The 15314-nt window shown below is 45.7% G+C and overlaps 1 protein-coding gene across 2 annotated transcripts in view; it reads left to right on the top strand.

Moving 5' to 3' along the window:
- The first annotated feature begins 1454 nt into the window (after positions 1-1454).
- Positions 1455-15314, top strand: part of RPS6KA2 (ribosomal protein S6 kinase A2) — a 443982-nt gene continuing 430122 nt past the window's right edge. The window contains exons 1-2 of one of the 2 annotated variants that reach the window (XM_024248014.3): positions 1455-1908; positions 5628-5687. In XM_024248014.3, coding sequence (XP_024103782.3) covers positions 1846-1908; positions 5628-5687 — 123 coding nt within the window. In that variant the 5' untranslated portion in view covers positions 1455-1845. The remainder of the gene's footprint in view (positions 1909-5627; positions 5688-15314) is intronic. The other variant, XM_054558435.2, reaches the window with a different exon arrangement.

Raw genomic sequence — 15314 nt, 5'->3', positions numbered from 1 at the left:
ATCCACCCGCCTTGGCCTCCCAAAGTGCTGGGATTACAGGCATGAGCCACCACCCTGGCCTTGTCTGTTTTTAATCTGTGACCTTTTACAGCATGTACAAAATCACCTTATGATTGTTAACACAAGAAAACCTTCACTCTGCTCTGTCAATCACAGAATCTCCAATTTGAAAATGAACAATTTTGCTATTTTTAAAATTCTGAATGCAATTGATTTTAAAGGTCCTTCTGGCCTAATTTTGTAGAAAGATAAAGTGACTATCATAAATCAACACCAAGTATGGAACCCCTCTGTTAACTTTGGACTCTGCTTTGCTATGAGATACAAAGTAGCTGGGATTTGGGCTTTTCTTTTTTTCCAGTGTATTGAATTTCTTAGTGATTGCATAAAGACGAAAAAGATAAAGGGATTGATAATTTTGGAGAACATTAAGCTATTTTTAAAAAGATATTTCTCTCAAAGATAAAGGAATTTGCTATAGAAATGAATACACTTACTCCCAAAGCAGCATTAAATTGTGTTAACTTTAACACCCTTTCCTAAAAGAACCAAAATGCTTCTGGATTAGCACTTGGACGATTGGAGAAATGAAAATGTCTTTCACCCGCACGCATCTTTCATTATCCAGGACAGAAGGGAGTAAGGAGGGAGGCAAGAGAGATCCCCCCACTCCACCCCCCAAAAAAGGGAAACAGGAAGGGGGATTTTCCCCTGGTTCCTGTTCCAAGGAGCGGTGGCCCAGGAGGCCTTGCTCTCCCGCGGGCGCCTGGCTGTGTCTTCGGGGGTTCCTTCTCTGAGCCTCAGGACTTTGTCAGCTGTGAAATAAGACGGGGTGGAGACCTGAAGGAGCTGAGGGGCAGGATACACGTTGTTTGAATTAATGTTTCTGTCCCTCAGGCCCTGCCACTGGGAGCCCCAGCAGCCCACGTGCCTTTCATCCTGGCCCGCAGAGGCCTGGGTGCTGTTTCGGGCAGCTCTGGGCAGGGCCGGGCAGGGCCCAGCGGACCCCACGGGCCGCCCCCCGGCGTCTCCCCAGCTGTTTGTCTGTCGTCCCTCTTCGTCCCTCTTCTCCCGAGGTGCTGTCCCAGCCCTCGGGGGAGGCAGCCGCGGGCAGCTGAGTCAGCGGCGCTTCCAGAGGTGCCCGAGTCTCCTGAACGCTCCGCAGGAAAGCGGCTGTGCTGCGTGGGGCCCTCTCCTCGTCCCGGTCCCTCCGTCCCTGTTCCTGTCCCTCCCGTTCTGGTTCTGCGGCGGGAGGTGGCGGTGCGGGTCTCCGGGGAGGTGGGGGAAAGACCTGCCGCGCCCGCCCCTCCCCGCCTCCCCAGCCCTCGGTTGCTATGCAGTTTCTATGGCAGCAGCATCCTCAGACTCAACTTTCACCCTCATTTCGAGCCAATTAAGGTAAAATAGTGAGGGGAGGAGGGAAGAGCGTGGCCAGGGAAGGGGGGGGGAGAGGCAGGAAATCCAATTCGAAGCTGCAAGTGCAGCGTTTACTCTGCCAAAGTCGCAGTACAGATTCCGAAGCCGCAGCGCCGTCCCCTCCTTTCCTCGCCCCAGCCTGAGCGGAAAGCGGCAGCAGCTCCCCAGAGCCCTGGCTTGGCAGGGAGGGGACGGCACCCCAGCAGCCATATTGCAGCCCCCCGGGTCCCTCCTCCGGGCCGGCGCAGGCCCCGCACTCACGACCTCCTCTGGGAGCCGGATCTGTCCTCGCGATCGCCGCCACCCGCCAGCCTCCGCGTCCCTTGGCTTCTGACATCCCGTCTGGCCGTCCCCCTGTGCCGGTCCGAGCCTCTATTTATTTCCTTTCTTACTGTCAATACTTGACCAGCAGAAAAGGAAAGTTTAAAAATGCCCATCGCACAGTTGCTGGAACTATGGAAAAAGATCGAGGTGGAGCCTATGGAAATAGAGGTGAGTGCAGGAAGGAAGGCACTTTTCACAGCATCCTCAAGAATCCGAACTCTGCAGCCAATGCATTGCTCATTTACTATAATCAGCTCATGTTTATTAGGTGACTATGATGGGTCAGAGAGTTGGGTATCCAGTGTGTGTGGATGTATATGTTGCGTTGTGTATGCACATGGATAAACATTGTGTGTGTATACACGCACGGCATTGTGAGTGGTGTAAATACATAAATGATAATGAGTACAAGAAACAAATTGTTGCCCTTAAGGAAACTTCAGGATGCTTCTTAAAGTCTGTGTAAGTCTTAAAGTATTCCCGTTTCCAAACTAATCTGCATCAGTTTGATTTTCCTTCAACAAGTGGCTTTAAATTAGAAGCCTTCCATTTGCTACAGTGAAAGATGAAACCAGAAGGCAAAAATCAATGATGAATCAAGGAACAGAGAGCATAAAGATAATATGATCTTAAACGAAAAAAGATAATGCAACCTTAAAAGGATGAATGGTCAGATAAAGAGGTGTGATTAAAGATAAACAGAAAAGATAATGAAATCAAAGTGTTCCTTGCCCATCCCAGGGCTGGTGGGTGTGCAGGAATCACTGCTGAGAGGTTTTCACTCCATGCTTCCCTGGGGACACGCAAACCTCTGCTCCACAGAATCGGATTTGCTCCATTTGAATTGCAGATAGTCAACATACATTTTCCTAGAAGAGAAAGTTCCCCAAATTTATTAACATCTACTAAATTATTAGATATACCTGCTCTGTGTTTATAGCAACTCAAATGGCACTTAAACATGGCTCATTTTTAATCACTCACCAAAGCTTCTCAAAGTCCAATTTAATTTTTGCCTATCTTCTACTCCCAGCACTGTACTTATAAATTCAATGCTATTTTAAATTGTATTTATTTTTATATGTATGTCTTGAGATAGTCACGTAACATACCTTTGAACTGAATGAGAGATTGTTTTAGAAGAGAATTTACTGAATGCTTCATATTGAATAGTTTCCTTGGAAAGCCAAACTAAATAATGCTTGACATATGTATTGATGTTTAACAGAGATTGTTGGGCATAGCACAGACATTAAAGTCCATTTGTTTTAGATGGAACAGCCCAGATACTGCTGCTCATGGAAAGTACCTGTGGTGGGAGAAGGATGACACCAGGGCTCCTTACTGTTACTGATTCTTCTGTTTGTACATGGGGTTGTTCTTGGTGTTGAGGACAATGCCTTGGAAAGATCCATTCCCTTACTGTGGTTGCCATTTCAAGTCTACTTTTTTTGAGAGAGAGAGATTCAATTTTTCTAAATATTGAATCAGTGAACGAGCAAGTGATTAGCTAGAAGTTCTTTTCTCATTTACTAGTGCTTCCTATAGCCCTGCTGGTCATCGTCAGCGCATTTGCTTGTGTTGAAGCTGTAAGGTGCTCAGCCCTCATGAATGAAGGGCTCGTTCAGAGGGAGGATTCCGCCCTGGGCTCAGAAAGGATGGGAGAGAGGGGGCCAGGGGCTTTACAATTCCAGGTGGGACCCTGGTCTTCACATTATTTCCAGTGACCAAAGCCATGAGGAGCAGCTTGTGTTTTACATATTTCTCAAATTGTTCATAAATGGATCAGCAATGAATAGATTCACATGATTTGAAAACTATGCCATGAGCCTAGAAAGCACTTGCAAGGGCAAGAATTTGGAGCTGAGTTGACTGATGGTCTGCCCTGCCTTGCCAGCCCCAGGAGAGGGCAGACGGTAAAGGTTTTGAGGAAAATTGGATACATTAAATAGCCCTTGAAGCAAAATAAATTTTTTTTCAGGCGTCTTAGCTAAATTTTTTCAGGAGAGCACAGCTGGTGGAGTATGGACAGTGTTAAATTCCTATTTACTTGGAACCCAGAAAACCAGAGTTCTTTCTATAGAAAAATGGAAGCTTAAATATTAACCGTGAGATACTTCAAGTTTCTGAGGAAATTTCCAAATCCACAAAATCCTCTGTGTTTTGGAATTCACAGTCTGAATTTCCTCTCTAGTTTTGTCCATGTTTTATGTTGTATGGTATTAAAATAACTCACATATCAAGAAATGTGGCAGAGCTATATGGAGCATATCTGGCCTCTGAACTCCAAATTAAATGCCCTAACACCCTCGCAGGAGGAGCCTGCATGCTTTTCTCATCAGAAAATCTGCTAAGATTTTAGTGCTTATTTTTTAGTGATTTAGTTTAGATTTTAGTGCTTTAGTTCCTTGCTGTTACGCAAATGTGGCAAGACTGATGTTTGGATTTCCAGGGACTAGAATCAGCATTCCTGGATTCATGTTTTGCTCTAACCACCTTTTCAAGTTGCTATCCTTTCTGGCCTGTTTTCTCATCTGTAGTCTGAGAGAACTGAACTGAATTGGGTCTGAGGTCCATTGTACTAGAGAACACTGCATACAGTTTATAAAAATTGTAGACCGGGGAGATTCATCTGACTGTCCAGGGAAAGTCTTTGTGGTTCTCTGCGTTGTTTTGAGATATTTCAGATATATAATTAACCCATAAATGGGTGTGTTGACAAGGAGACGTGCTAATTAAGAGCCAGAACCTCCAGAAAACCCTGGCAGAATCTAACATGAAAAAGAAACATGTAGTGTTTTATGAATTATGTTCTGGCAAGTTGAAGGCACGTCTCAAACACAGGACTTTTCAATCATTGCTTTCAGCGGGGTTACAGCAGCCAAGGGCATGCTTTGGGGGCAAGATAAGAAAATGGAAGAAATGATGAATAAGGCAAGTCCATAAGCCAGCCCACAAGGTCTGGCTGACCCATTTTATTTGCATTCTCTTGGAGGAATAAGCATGATTTTTCTCTCTGGGATGTCATAATACATTAGATAGAGAAAGAGAAAGCTCCATTTTTAAACAATGCAGATCAAACATGATTCCCTGAAGATTCATAGTCAAGCTTGGATAGAGATGATTATCTCCTGGCTACTAGGTGAGAAGATGAAACTAGAAATAGTAATAATGACAGCAGTTCGCTCTGCGTGTCTACTGCATGGCAGCCGGTGCTGATGGCTGGCTGGTGTTCTTCCATGGAGCTCTCCCCACATCTCTAGGCAGAAGCACTGCCATGTCTCCGAGGCCCAGGTTAAGCAGGTGGCCCCAAGTTGTTAAGTAGAAACCAAAGACTCGGACCCAGATGGTTCCGCTTAAACCCTGTGCCAACCACAGAAACACTTGCTTTATGTTTTATGGGCTGGGCTTCATTTCTTTGCTAGAATCCATTCTCCCAGCACTCACTTGGGACTGTGATTTGGTTCCATTCTCAAGGGAGTGGTCACACATGCCTTCACCGCTGCTCTGTGCTCCCACATCAGCTCCGTTCGTATTTTAGCTTCATGAAAATCCACGCTTTCTCCACTGGCAAGAATCACCTTGTCCTCCTTTAGATTGTGCCGTAAGTCACACTGGCTTCATTGATTTAGTCGTTTGAGTTAGGGTTTAGTCTGAACACTCCTTGCCTTACTTACCACCTGTTGTATAAAGGATCCATCTCGGGCATGAAGCATCACACAGTTGCACATAAATTCAGGTGGGAAGGGACAGTGATATGGTTTCCATGTGCTACAGAAATCATACGGGATATTTAGTTAGTACTTTTTCATATTGGTAACCTGTATGAGGCCACCTACAAACACGTGGCAATGCTAACCATCTTTACCTTCTATCTTTGTTATCAGACCACAGAGGAGGATCTCAACCTGGATGCGGAGCCCGCCACAGAAGACACTGCAGAAGAAGTAACTATACATGTTTTATTACAGTCTGCTTTGTTTAGGGAGATTGGGCCCAGAAGGTGGTGAAGGGGGAAATGGAAGTTTGAAATGAAATATCTGTGAGCAATTATTTTAGTGACATATGTGTCTCTATACATATACATGCACAAATGTGTATATATGCATATGTACATATCATGTGCTTATTATATTCGGTAATCTCCCTCAAAAGGAATAGTTGGAGCATAGGAAGGAAGGCTATCCATCAAGGTAAAGTTCATGGTCTCCTGGCACGGGCACTTGCGAGGGGCATGGTGCATTAGTACCAGTCAAGGAGGCCTGGGAGTAACCAGCTGGCATGGAAGCCTGGTGTGGGGCTCCCTGTACTGGAAGTCATGTGACACAGCTGCTTAAAATGTCTGATGAGGTGCTCAGCAGAGCTGGGAAGAAAAGTGGATTCCATCTGTGGGGAGTTGCCTTTCCAGTGGACGGAGAGGAGTCCCAGGGCCTGTAGGGGTTGACTGGGAAAGAAGGAAAGAGAGACAGGATATCAGCCCGAGGTGGACATCAAATGGAAGAGAAGAAAGAGCTCTTGCTGCTGCAGGCTGTGCATTTCTTCATTTTCATGCTATGCAGGATCTTGGGCCTGATCCATGCAACAGAAAACAGACTTAGACTTTAATAAAGTGAAAATATCTCAGCAACACTGGTGTTCTAAGGGGAGATTTTGGTAATGATAAGTACATCCATCAGGGAGACACTGGACAGGAAAGAGCTAAATTCGAAAGCTGAGTTGAGGCTGTAGTCAAGGCATTGTAGTTACACAGCCACACTTCCACCACTGGTAAAGGAAACGCTCTCAGAGGCAGCTGGAGCCATGGGCCATTGACTTGGCCATTAAGAAGACTGAGTCGCTCAGCCACATGCCACCTGGAGCCAGAAAAGTTAGAAAATTTGCAACTCTGTTGACTTTTAAAATAGCTGGCAGATATTGCAGACTAGAAGGGCTGGATTGATGAACATTACTGGTTTTAGAACATGGTCTGCTCAGATGCTGACCGCTGCATTTCACTACCATCTAAACCTATGCACACCAATGCAACATTTAAGCCAAGTGTCACTGGATCTTATGATCCGATGACATAGCCCACTGGTTAAATAAAGAAAAATGGCATTCAGCTGCTTTACGTTTATCCAGCTGCCTTTTGGTTCTGTGCATTTTCACTAATCTGGGAGTCTAGAGTCCGGCTCTCTTCTAGCTGCGCAGCGATCCAGCTGCGTTCTTGAACACTATGCTTGGCCTGGCCTTGTACCTTTGCATCCCCTGGAAGAGTAGATAGTGCTGCTTTTGCCAGTTCCACGAAGATCAAAAGGTAGGCAGACATGAGGCAGTGACTCTCCTGAAAATATGATGCTCAATCTGGTACTTGCAAAGTGGTAGGGGTGGGAAAGGAAGATGTACCTTCCCTGCAAATTCATAAGGCCAAGGGTCTCAGAGAAATGACTGGCTGTCATTTTTCAGAATACTTTTCTAGGCTTTTGTAGGAACTGTAATTTCCAGGGAACTTTCAGTGTTTACTGCAGGCAGACTAATGTGATGACTTAGTAATTGGCTTCAGGAGGCTGACGACAATGGGTGCAGCAGACTCTTCATTCTGCTAGGTTCAGTTGAAGCAACAAGATTCCATAACACCATGTCCTGCTGCATTCAGGCTGCCATAGCAGAATGCCACACTGGGAGGCTTCTACACAACAGAAAGATATTACTCACAGTTCTGGAGGCTGGGAAGTCCACAATTAAGGCATGGCAGGTTTGATGGCTGGTGAAGGCACACTTTCTGGTTCATGGCCAGCCTTCTTTACCCTTGTCCTCATGTGGTGGAAGGGGCAAGGGAGCTCTCTGGTGTCTGTTTGATAAGGACACTAATCCCATTCATGAGAACTCCACCCTCAAGACCTAATCACCTCCCAAAGTTCTCACCTCCTAATACCATCACCTTTATTGCTAGGATTTTAACATATGAGTTTTGGAGAAATACAAACATTTAGACCATAGCACATGATATGCCCAAAGTGCATATATACAACTAACAGAAAATCCTTTAATTCATTAACAATATTTATTTTTTAAGAGCTTCTAGTCTCAAGTTGTCATGTTCTCTACATTTTTGATGGAAATCTAGATGTGAATCTATCATAGAGTGTAATGAAAGTAACCAACCTCTTTAAAAGTTGTTTTTGATAACAGAATATGAGATGGAGGAAATTATTACTGTTTCCTCATGCTTACTGTATCTGGATAATAGAAAACCAGTATATCTTTGCATCTTAATAAATGAAGGAATAGAGTTCCAAACAGATTTTAGGAGTATTTTGCAGAACTATAATCTTGATATTTAGGTACATTTGCAGTATTTGTGAGAAGAATGAGAAAATACTGGAGAAAATTACTTGTTTACTTGATGTTTCTGATAGATGATGCTGAAAACCCAACATGGAATTTTTTAGTCTAGCTGCAGATGAATGTCATTTGAATACTCCATGATGTTGTTTAACTTTTATTAGAGACAAGCTTTCGACATCCTTCTTGGCCTCCAGAGTGGTTATTTGCAAGGTCTTCTTTAGGTTAGGGATTTATGGCTCAAATAAAAGAGCCATATTCTGAACCACAACCACAAAACTCTTCTTCTTCTTTCTTCTTTCTCCTTTCTTCTTTCTTCTCCCTCTCCCTCTCCCTCTCTTCTTCTTCTCCCTCTCCTTCTCCTCCTCCTCCTCCTTCTTCTTCTTCTTTTTCTTCTTCTTCTCTTTCTTCTTCTCCTTCTCCTTCTCCCTCTCCCTCTCCCTCTCCTTCTCCTTCTCCTTCTTCTTCTTCTTCTTCCTCTTCCTCTTCCTCCTCCTCCTCCTCTTCTTCTTCTTCTTCCCCCTTCTTCCCCTTCCTCCTCTTCTTCTTCTTCTTCCCCCTTCTTCCCCCTTCTTCTTCTTTTCCTTCTTCTTCATCTTCGTCTTTGTCTTCTTCTTTGTCTTCTTCGTCTTTCAATAGATTTAGGGAGTAGAAATGCAGTTTTGTTATGTGGATATATTGTGTAGTGGTGAATTCTGGACTTCTAGCATAGCCATTACCAGAACAGTGAGCACAGTACCCAACTTGTGATTTTCCACCCTCGCCCCCACTCCCACTCTCCCACCTTTTGTAGCCCAGTGTTTACTCTTCCCCCTGTATGTTCACGTGTGCTCATTCTTTAGTCCCACTTATAAGTGAGAACATGCGACATTTCTGAGTCATTTCTCTTAGGATAATGGCCTCCAGTTCCAACCACGTTGCTGCTAGAGGTATGATTTCATTCTTTTTTTATGGCTGAATAGTATTCCATGATGTACGTGTACCACATTTTCTTGATTGAATTCTTTGCTGTCGGACACTTATGTTGATTCCATGGCTATGCTATTGTGAATTGTACTGTGATGAACAGATAAGTGCAGGTGTCTTTTTTATATAATAATTTCTTTTCCTTAGGGTCGATACCCAGTAGTGGGATTATGGATCAAATGGTAGTTCTGTTTTTAGTTTTCTGAAAAATTTTCATATGTCTTTTGTAGAGGTTATGCTGGTTTACATTCCCACAAACAGTGTATAAGCGTTCCCTTTCTCTGCATCCTTGCCCACATCTGTTGTTGTTTTTTTGAAAAAGAGAGAAATTTTGTGGCAACTAAATTGATAAACGTTTCATGCCTCTTGCCAGTCTGAACATATATGATAAAAAGTCATCTTATTTAGGAAAAAAATCATTCAAGTCAGCAGCAGTTTTCCCATTCATTATTCAGCCAAGAATATTTATTGATAATCTGTAGGCCAGGCATTACAGTTCATGGAAAAGAATAAAAAGGTGAGTGAGGCTTGCCCTGAAGGAGCACAGGAGGTACTGTGATCACTTCAACTTGTGAGTACTTTCACTGATATGAGTTTCGTGGAGTAGGCTTCTCACATAGTTTTTGGAGTGTGGAAGGCATTTGGGATAGATCACATATGATATCTAGGCATGTGATTCCTCATGTTACGGTTCTGTGCAGCTTCCGAGAAGGTGAGTTCTGATGAAGGTCCAGTGTGAAGCTTGTGTGTAAGACAAGATGTCTGTTCTTGAGCTTGGGTGTTACTGCAATACACCTTTATTCACCATTGCTGAGGGAACAGCCTCCTCCCTCAAGAAGGCAGTAGCGACGTGGAGGAGTTTGTGTTATAAATTCATGGGATGGGTGGATTCTTGGTCTAATTTCATCTGACGCATCAGAGGCAGGCATCCTTCATATTCTGAACAACAACCACAAAACCCAGCAGATTCTGTCAGGAAATACTTCTTTAAGAGATTACTTGAAGGGGCTCTGTATAGCGACATCACAGTCATGGAAGAAAAATCTAGAAGCAAAATGACTCCTGTGAGCCGGTGAGGCCCTGGCTCCCTGAGGTTCTGGGCTCTCCCCATTCTGCCTCCCTCCTACAGGCTGTGTGTATTGACGCAAAGGAGCACCGGGGATGAGAGCGCCTCCATGAGGCGACAGCTCCGTGCAGGAAACAAGCTCGTGGCTTGCCTGGGAACTGCTCTGCAGGCCTAACTGGGCGGACTTGTTGAGGGTCTAGAGGCAACCTGCTGTCTTGTTGCCTGGGAACCTGATCTGGATGTTGGGCCAACTGTATTCAAACGAACCTCACAGCCACACTCGTGAGACTTAGGTGGCCACAATGCTGAGCATTGATCTGTGTGGGATAGGACGTGGCAGCGGCTGCGCTAGGCCAGCCTCCACTGAGCTGCCATGCTGGGCGGTTGGGAGGGCTGATGCTGTCCTGATGGAGGAGGAGAGCCAGCTTCAATAGCTTTGGGCCAGGAGAGGCCCCACCTGTCCACTTCCACGGCACAGAGGCGAAGTCTGTGCAGCGCCAGGCAGCCCCAGGCTCCCGGGTCTCTGTGCTGTTTTGTCATCTTTGTTCCCTACGTGTTCTTAGATACGTAGATGATTTTTTAGGTGAGTTTTCATTTCACAGAGCAGCCTTTGAAAAATATTAGAATTTGTTGCATGAATTTAATTAGTTTTTGTTTTGTAGACACAGGGTCTCGCTATATTGCCTAGGCTGGTCTCGAACCCCTGAGCTCAAATGATCCTCTTGCCTTGGCCTCCCAAAGTGCTGTGACTACAGGCATGAGCCACCACACATGCCCTGTTGCATGGATTTTTAAAGCGCTTAGATTTCAGGGTTATGTTTATTGATAACAATAGGACCATTTTCTTGTTAGGTCAACTTTATAAATCCAGATCCAGGTGTTATTGAAAATGTTAGCGTGATTCCGCTTCATTTCCTTGTGGCTACTGGGGTACTTTCCCTTTCCTCTCAAATTTTACTCTGTTTTTGATAGCAGAATAGAAAGTATCTGGGCCAGGGGCAGGGCAGGTGCATTTCCTGCTGTCACCATCAGTTGGCAGGACACAGCCACACGGGGATCATAGGGTTTCAGCTGCCAGATAACAGTCTCTTTGAGCTAAGGAGGATGCTGAAGACACAGCACCAGCTGAGAGATCACAGAGGGACCCTCAGGCCTGGGCAGGCAGCCTCCTTACAGGGACATCCAGGGGCCTGTGGGCAGCTCAGGGATGAGCTCCTGAGCGTGTCAGTGTGGCCTCCTCCAATGCCCAGCTCCTGGAGTTGCCAAGCCATTGCTGCTTGGACCCCTCGACGAGTCCCCTGGTGAGGAAAAAGGTCAGGAAGAGACTCGTGACAACAGGCAGAAAGCATGAAAGAGAGAGCCAGGCCGGGTGTGTTCAGGAGCTCTGGGCCAAAGCTCCAGCAGGATATGGCCCGGGACAGGCTAAACCGCCTGTGTGGCCATGTTGCCTCTCATGTCTCTGCAATCCAGACAGAGTTCCATTGTTCCTCATGAAAAACAGAAAGAAAAACAATCTAAACTGGTTTGAATAGAAGTGAGACAAGGTGGGTAATGAAGCCCAGGCACTAATGAAGCAATTAAGAGCAATGCAATTACTGTTTAAAAGAAATCACTAGTAGATTTGAAAGAAGATTGATAAAACAATCTTCCAGGCCCTGCTTATTACCTCCTGTGAATCTGCCTCTGTGGCGTCTCTAAAAGCTGGTGTTACATAAGTCACCATGATGGCAGTCTATTTGCATTTGTATTTCTTACTGTTTCTCTGCCCAGCAGACAAGAATCACTTTAGTCCTTGCAGAAATGCTAGAAAAGGGTAGGGTAAGCATCATGCCTTCTGGAAAGAGGGTGATGCGGCTAAGCCACTGCAGGCCCATCTGTGTTTAGATGCACTGTGGGGCGGGTGAGAATAACATTGGCTTCATGGAACATTAGCATTTATTGAGGCAGAAAAGAAGAAAAATGTATGATTTTGTAAAGAAGATTGGGACAGCATATCATTTGATGTGTAAGTGGTAATTATTTGCAAGAATCCACAAAAGACAAGAAGTCTGGCTCTTGTCATCTGCAGACATCTCTCCTTCTGGTTATTCCTTTCTCACTGAGTGTTTGTCTTTTGTCATTCCTGGGCAGATGAAGACAGTGTATAGCTCTTTTCAGTTTCTGGGATCCTCATTTTTCTGCTTCTGTAGCAAAGTCAGCCTTTGCACATTTCCCAGAGTGCTTTCTTTCTGAGAAAAAGATGATTACTCAGTGCAAACGGGAACATTCTCTAAAATCGTGGGCACTGGCTGGAGACCGTGTCCCGTGGTCTGAGAGCACCAAATCGGGAGCTTGGAGCAGAGCACTCGCCGCTGGCTCCTCACGCATGGTTCCAGGGAGTGTGCACCAGCAAATGGCTCTTGGGGGCTTCCTTGTAGCCTCTGGGGCAGAGCAGTAACTATCTCTGCTGCCTGGTGATTTTATGGGGAGGTCTCATAAAGAAAACGCCGGTTCTCCAGAAAAAAATTGTGCTTATCCAATCACAGCCAAGAATCACCTTCTGCGTTGAGGTCGTTGCTAAATCATGAAGCAAAAGACCCAAAGAAAGCTCCGTTTTCTCTGTGTCTAGTGTGTGGAGCAGCAGGTTGGAGAAGGCGATGAGATCCAGTTTGGGTGTCTGTAAGGCCTCCCAGGTTTGAGCCCCTGAGGACTGGTGGCACGGCTCTCCTCCTGCCTGCAGAGGACTGGCTGTGAAATAACAACCCAACTCTTGATGTGTGCCTGTTTTCCACGCCTTGCACCCTCCCTCAGCCCTGGGAACTGGGCAGGAGGTCTATTAGTTTTCCCCCATTTTTCAGGTGGCGAAATCGAGGTATCAAAGGTGATGTAATTTGCTAAGTATATCAGAGAACTAATGAGTGAGGGAATTTCAAACAAAGGCTTTTTCTACAGACTTATTTTCTCCTCCTAGAATCCTTGATTTCCCACAGTGTACTCAACAATGGGGGCAGATTTTTTATTTTTGGCTAATGCAGTCAGGTCATGGGTCAAACCTGGTGGCTCAGTCCCTTCCTTCTGTTCAGGCCTTCGGTGCTACAGGCATCTCTGGTCACACAGAGGGTGCTGGCCACGTTGTCTGTCCCTCCATGTCCCTGTCATCTCCCTCCTCACCCACATGTGCGGGAGCCCACCTCCCATAGGTGCATCCCGTGTGAGACCTCAGAAGCAGCCTGGCTTCCCACTGAGCCATCATCCCGGGAGCAGAGCTTTCCTGAGGAGGCCGCAGGGGCTCAGATCTGTGACCCTGGCTGAGGCTGCGTGGAACTCACAGGACCTGCATTGCCACACTGAGACCCTTTCTCCTCTCTTTCCAAAATCTCTCTCCTCTCTTCACACTGGAGAAAGACAAGCATTATTTCTTTATGCGTGCATAGAAATCCTGGGGGTTTTAGATGGAGCTGCTTTTAAAAATTATACCTCCCTATTCACTGCTATCTTGTCATAGGTGGGATGTATTATTGATTTACAAGAATTACAAAAGCTCCTTATATTTTATTAATCCTAAATGGATAATTTAAATAATTATGGTAAGATTTATATACATATATAGGTTTTTTTTTAATTGAGTGGATTTTCTCCCATAGATAATGCTGTGTGTGTTTGGGTAAGATGCAAGGTGTCAGTTAGAAAATTGTATAGCTTGTTATCCTTCAGATATTTTGAAGTAATAAAATGGGGAAAAAAAATCCTTGCACCCTTGTAACGTACATGCAGCTGAGAGCTGGGTGTGGAGACAGACTTTGCAATTTATGTGAGTCATAAAATTCTCCAGGGAATCATGAAGACATATTTTTCCAGGATGTAGAACCCAAACATCCCACTTGCCAAATGCACATTGAGTGGCCACCGCAGGGGAAACGCCTCCGCTCCACGTCCCTGGCGGAGGCCCCCTGGGCACAGCGGAGCCAGGCGTGAGTGCCCCTCGTTCCTGAACCCGGAGTCTCACACTTCTCTGGCGGAGTCCCCCTAGGCACAGCGGAGCCAGGCGTGAGTGTCCCTCGTTCCTGAACCCGGAGTCTCACACTTCTCTGGTGGAGGCCCTGTGGGCACAGCAGAGCCAGGCATGAGTGCCCCGGTCCCTGAACCCGGTGTCTCACTTCTGTCTTATGTAGAACAGATGGAGCAAACCCTATAAAACCATTTCCAAAGAAAGCGAAGGCGAGAATTCAGTCAGCTTGAGGAAACGGCTGTGAACACATGCGGGTGTCAGTCTCAGGCCACACACTGCGCCAGGCACATGGGACTGAGTATGCATAGGACGCAGCTCCTGTGTTGGGAAAGCTCATTCTACGTGAGGATTTAACCGCATAAATGCCTATCTCCAATTTAATAGGGTAAATATTGCAACATCCTTCTTGAAATGATGAATGGTCTCATGGATATCCACGGGCGGGGGTGGCCTGGGGCTCCTCCACTGTCAGCTACACACTTGGTGACTCAACCTGATCCGCCCCCACCTCACCCTCCCTTCTCCTTTTATTCTTTGGGCAAAGTCTGGGGAGTGATAACTGTGTGTCTGGCCCTGTGCTGGGCACCAGGTTTCCATGAAAAAGAAGACGGCACGAATCTGATATTTTAGCATCCTCGCAAATAAACAACTAACTCAACAAGATGGTTTCACGTGGGGGTAAGTACCGTGCAGAAATAGGATGACAGGGAGTGCTCTGGGTGGGCCATACCAGCTGAGGCATGGGGCATGGTTACCGCAGACTTCTTTACCCACGCCATGTTTAGGCCACAACCTGACTGATGAGAAGAAACCAACCAGCAAGACCGGGGGTGGATTGTCCCAGACAGACAGACAGACAGACTCTGGCATGGCCGGACCAAGGAAGCCTGAGCTGGGCTTGGCTTCAGGAACCATGTGCAGGCCTGGGGCTGCTCAGGCTGGCCTGAGATGCACGTGGAGAGGAGAGTATGCTGTCAGGATTTGAGGCCATGGCAAGGTCTTGGATTGTATTCTTTTTTCCTGGAAGCCTTTTGGGACTTCTAAGCAGGAGAGTGATGGGACCCCATATATATATATATTTTTTTAATTAATTTTTTAAAAATTTATTTTTTATTTCAATAGGATTTTGGGGAACAGGTGGTATTTGGTTGCATGAATAAGTTCTTTAGTGGTGATTTCTGAGACTTTGGTGCACCTATCACCCAAGCAGTGTACACTGCACCCAGTGTG

This window comes from Pongo abelii, chromosome 5 (genome assembly GCF_028885655.2).
Source record: "Pongo abelii isolate AG06213 chromosome 5, NHGRI_mPonAbe1-v2.0_pri, whole genome shotgun sequence".
Taxonomy (NCBI): Eukaryota; Metazoa; Chordata; class Mammalia; order Primates; family Hominidae; genus Pongo; species Pongo abelii.
The sequence above is the reverse complement of the archived record's forward strand: the minus strand, read 5'-3'. Positions and strand labels throughout refer to the sequence as shown.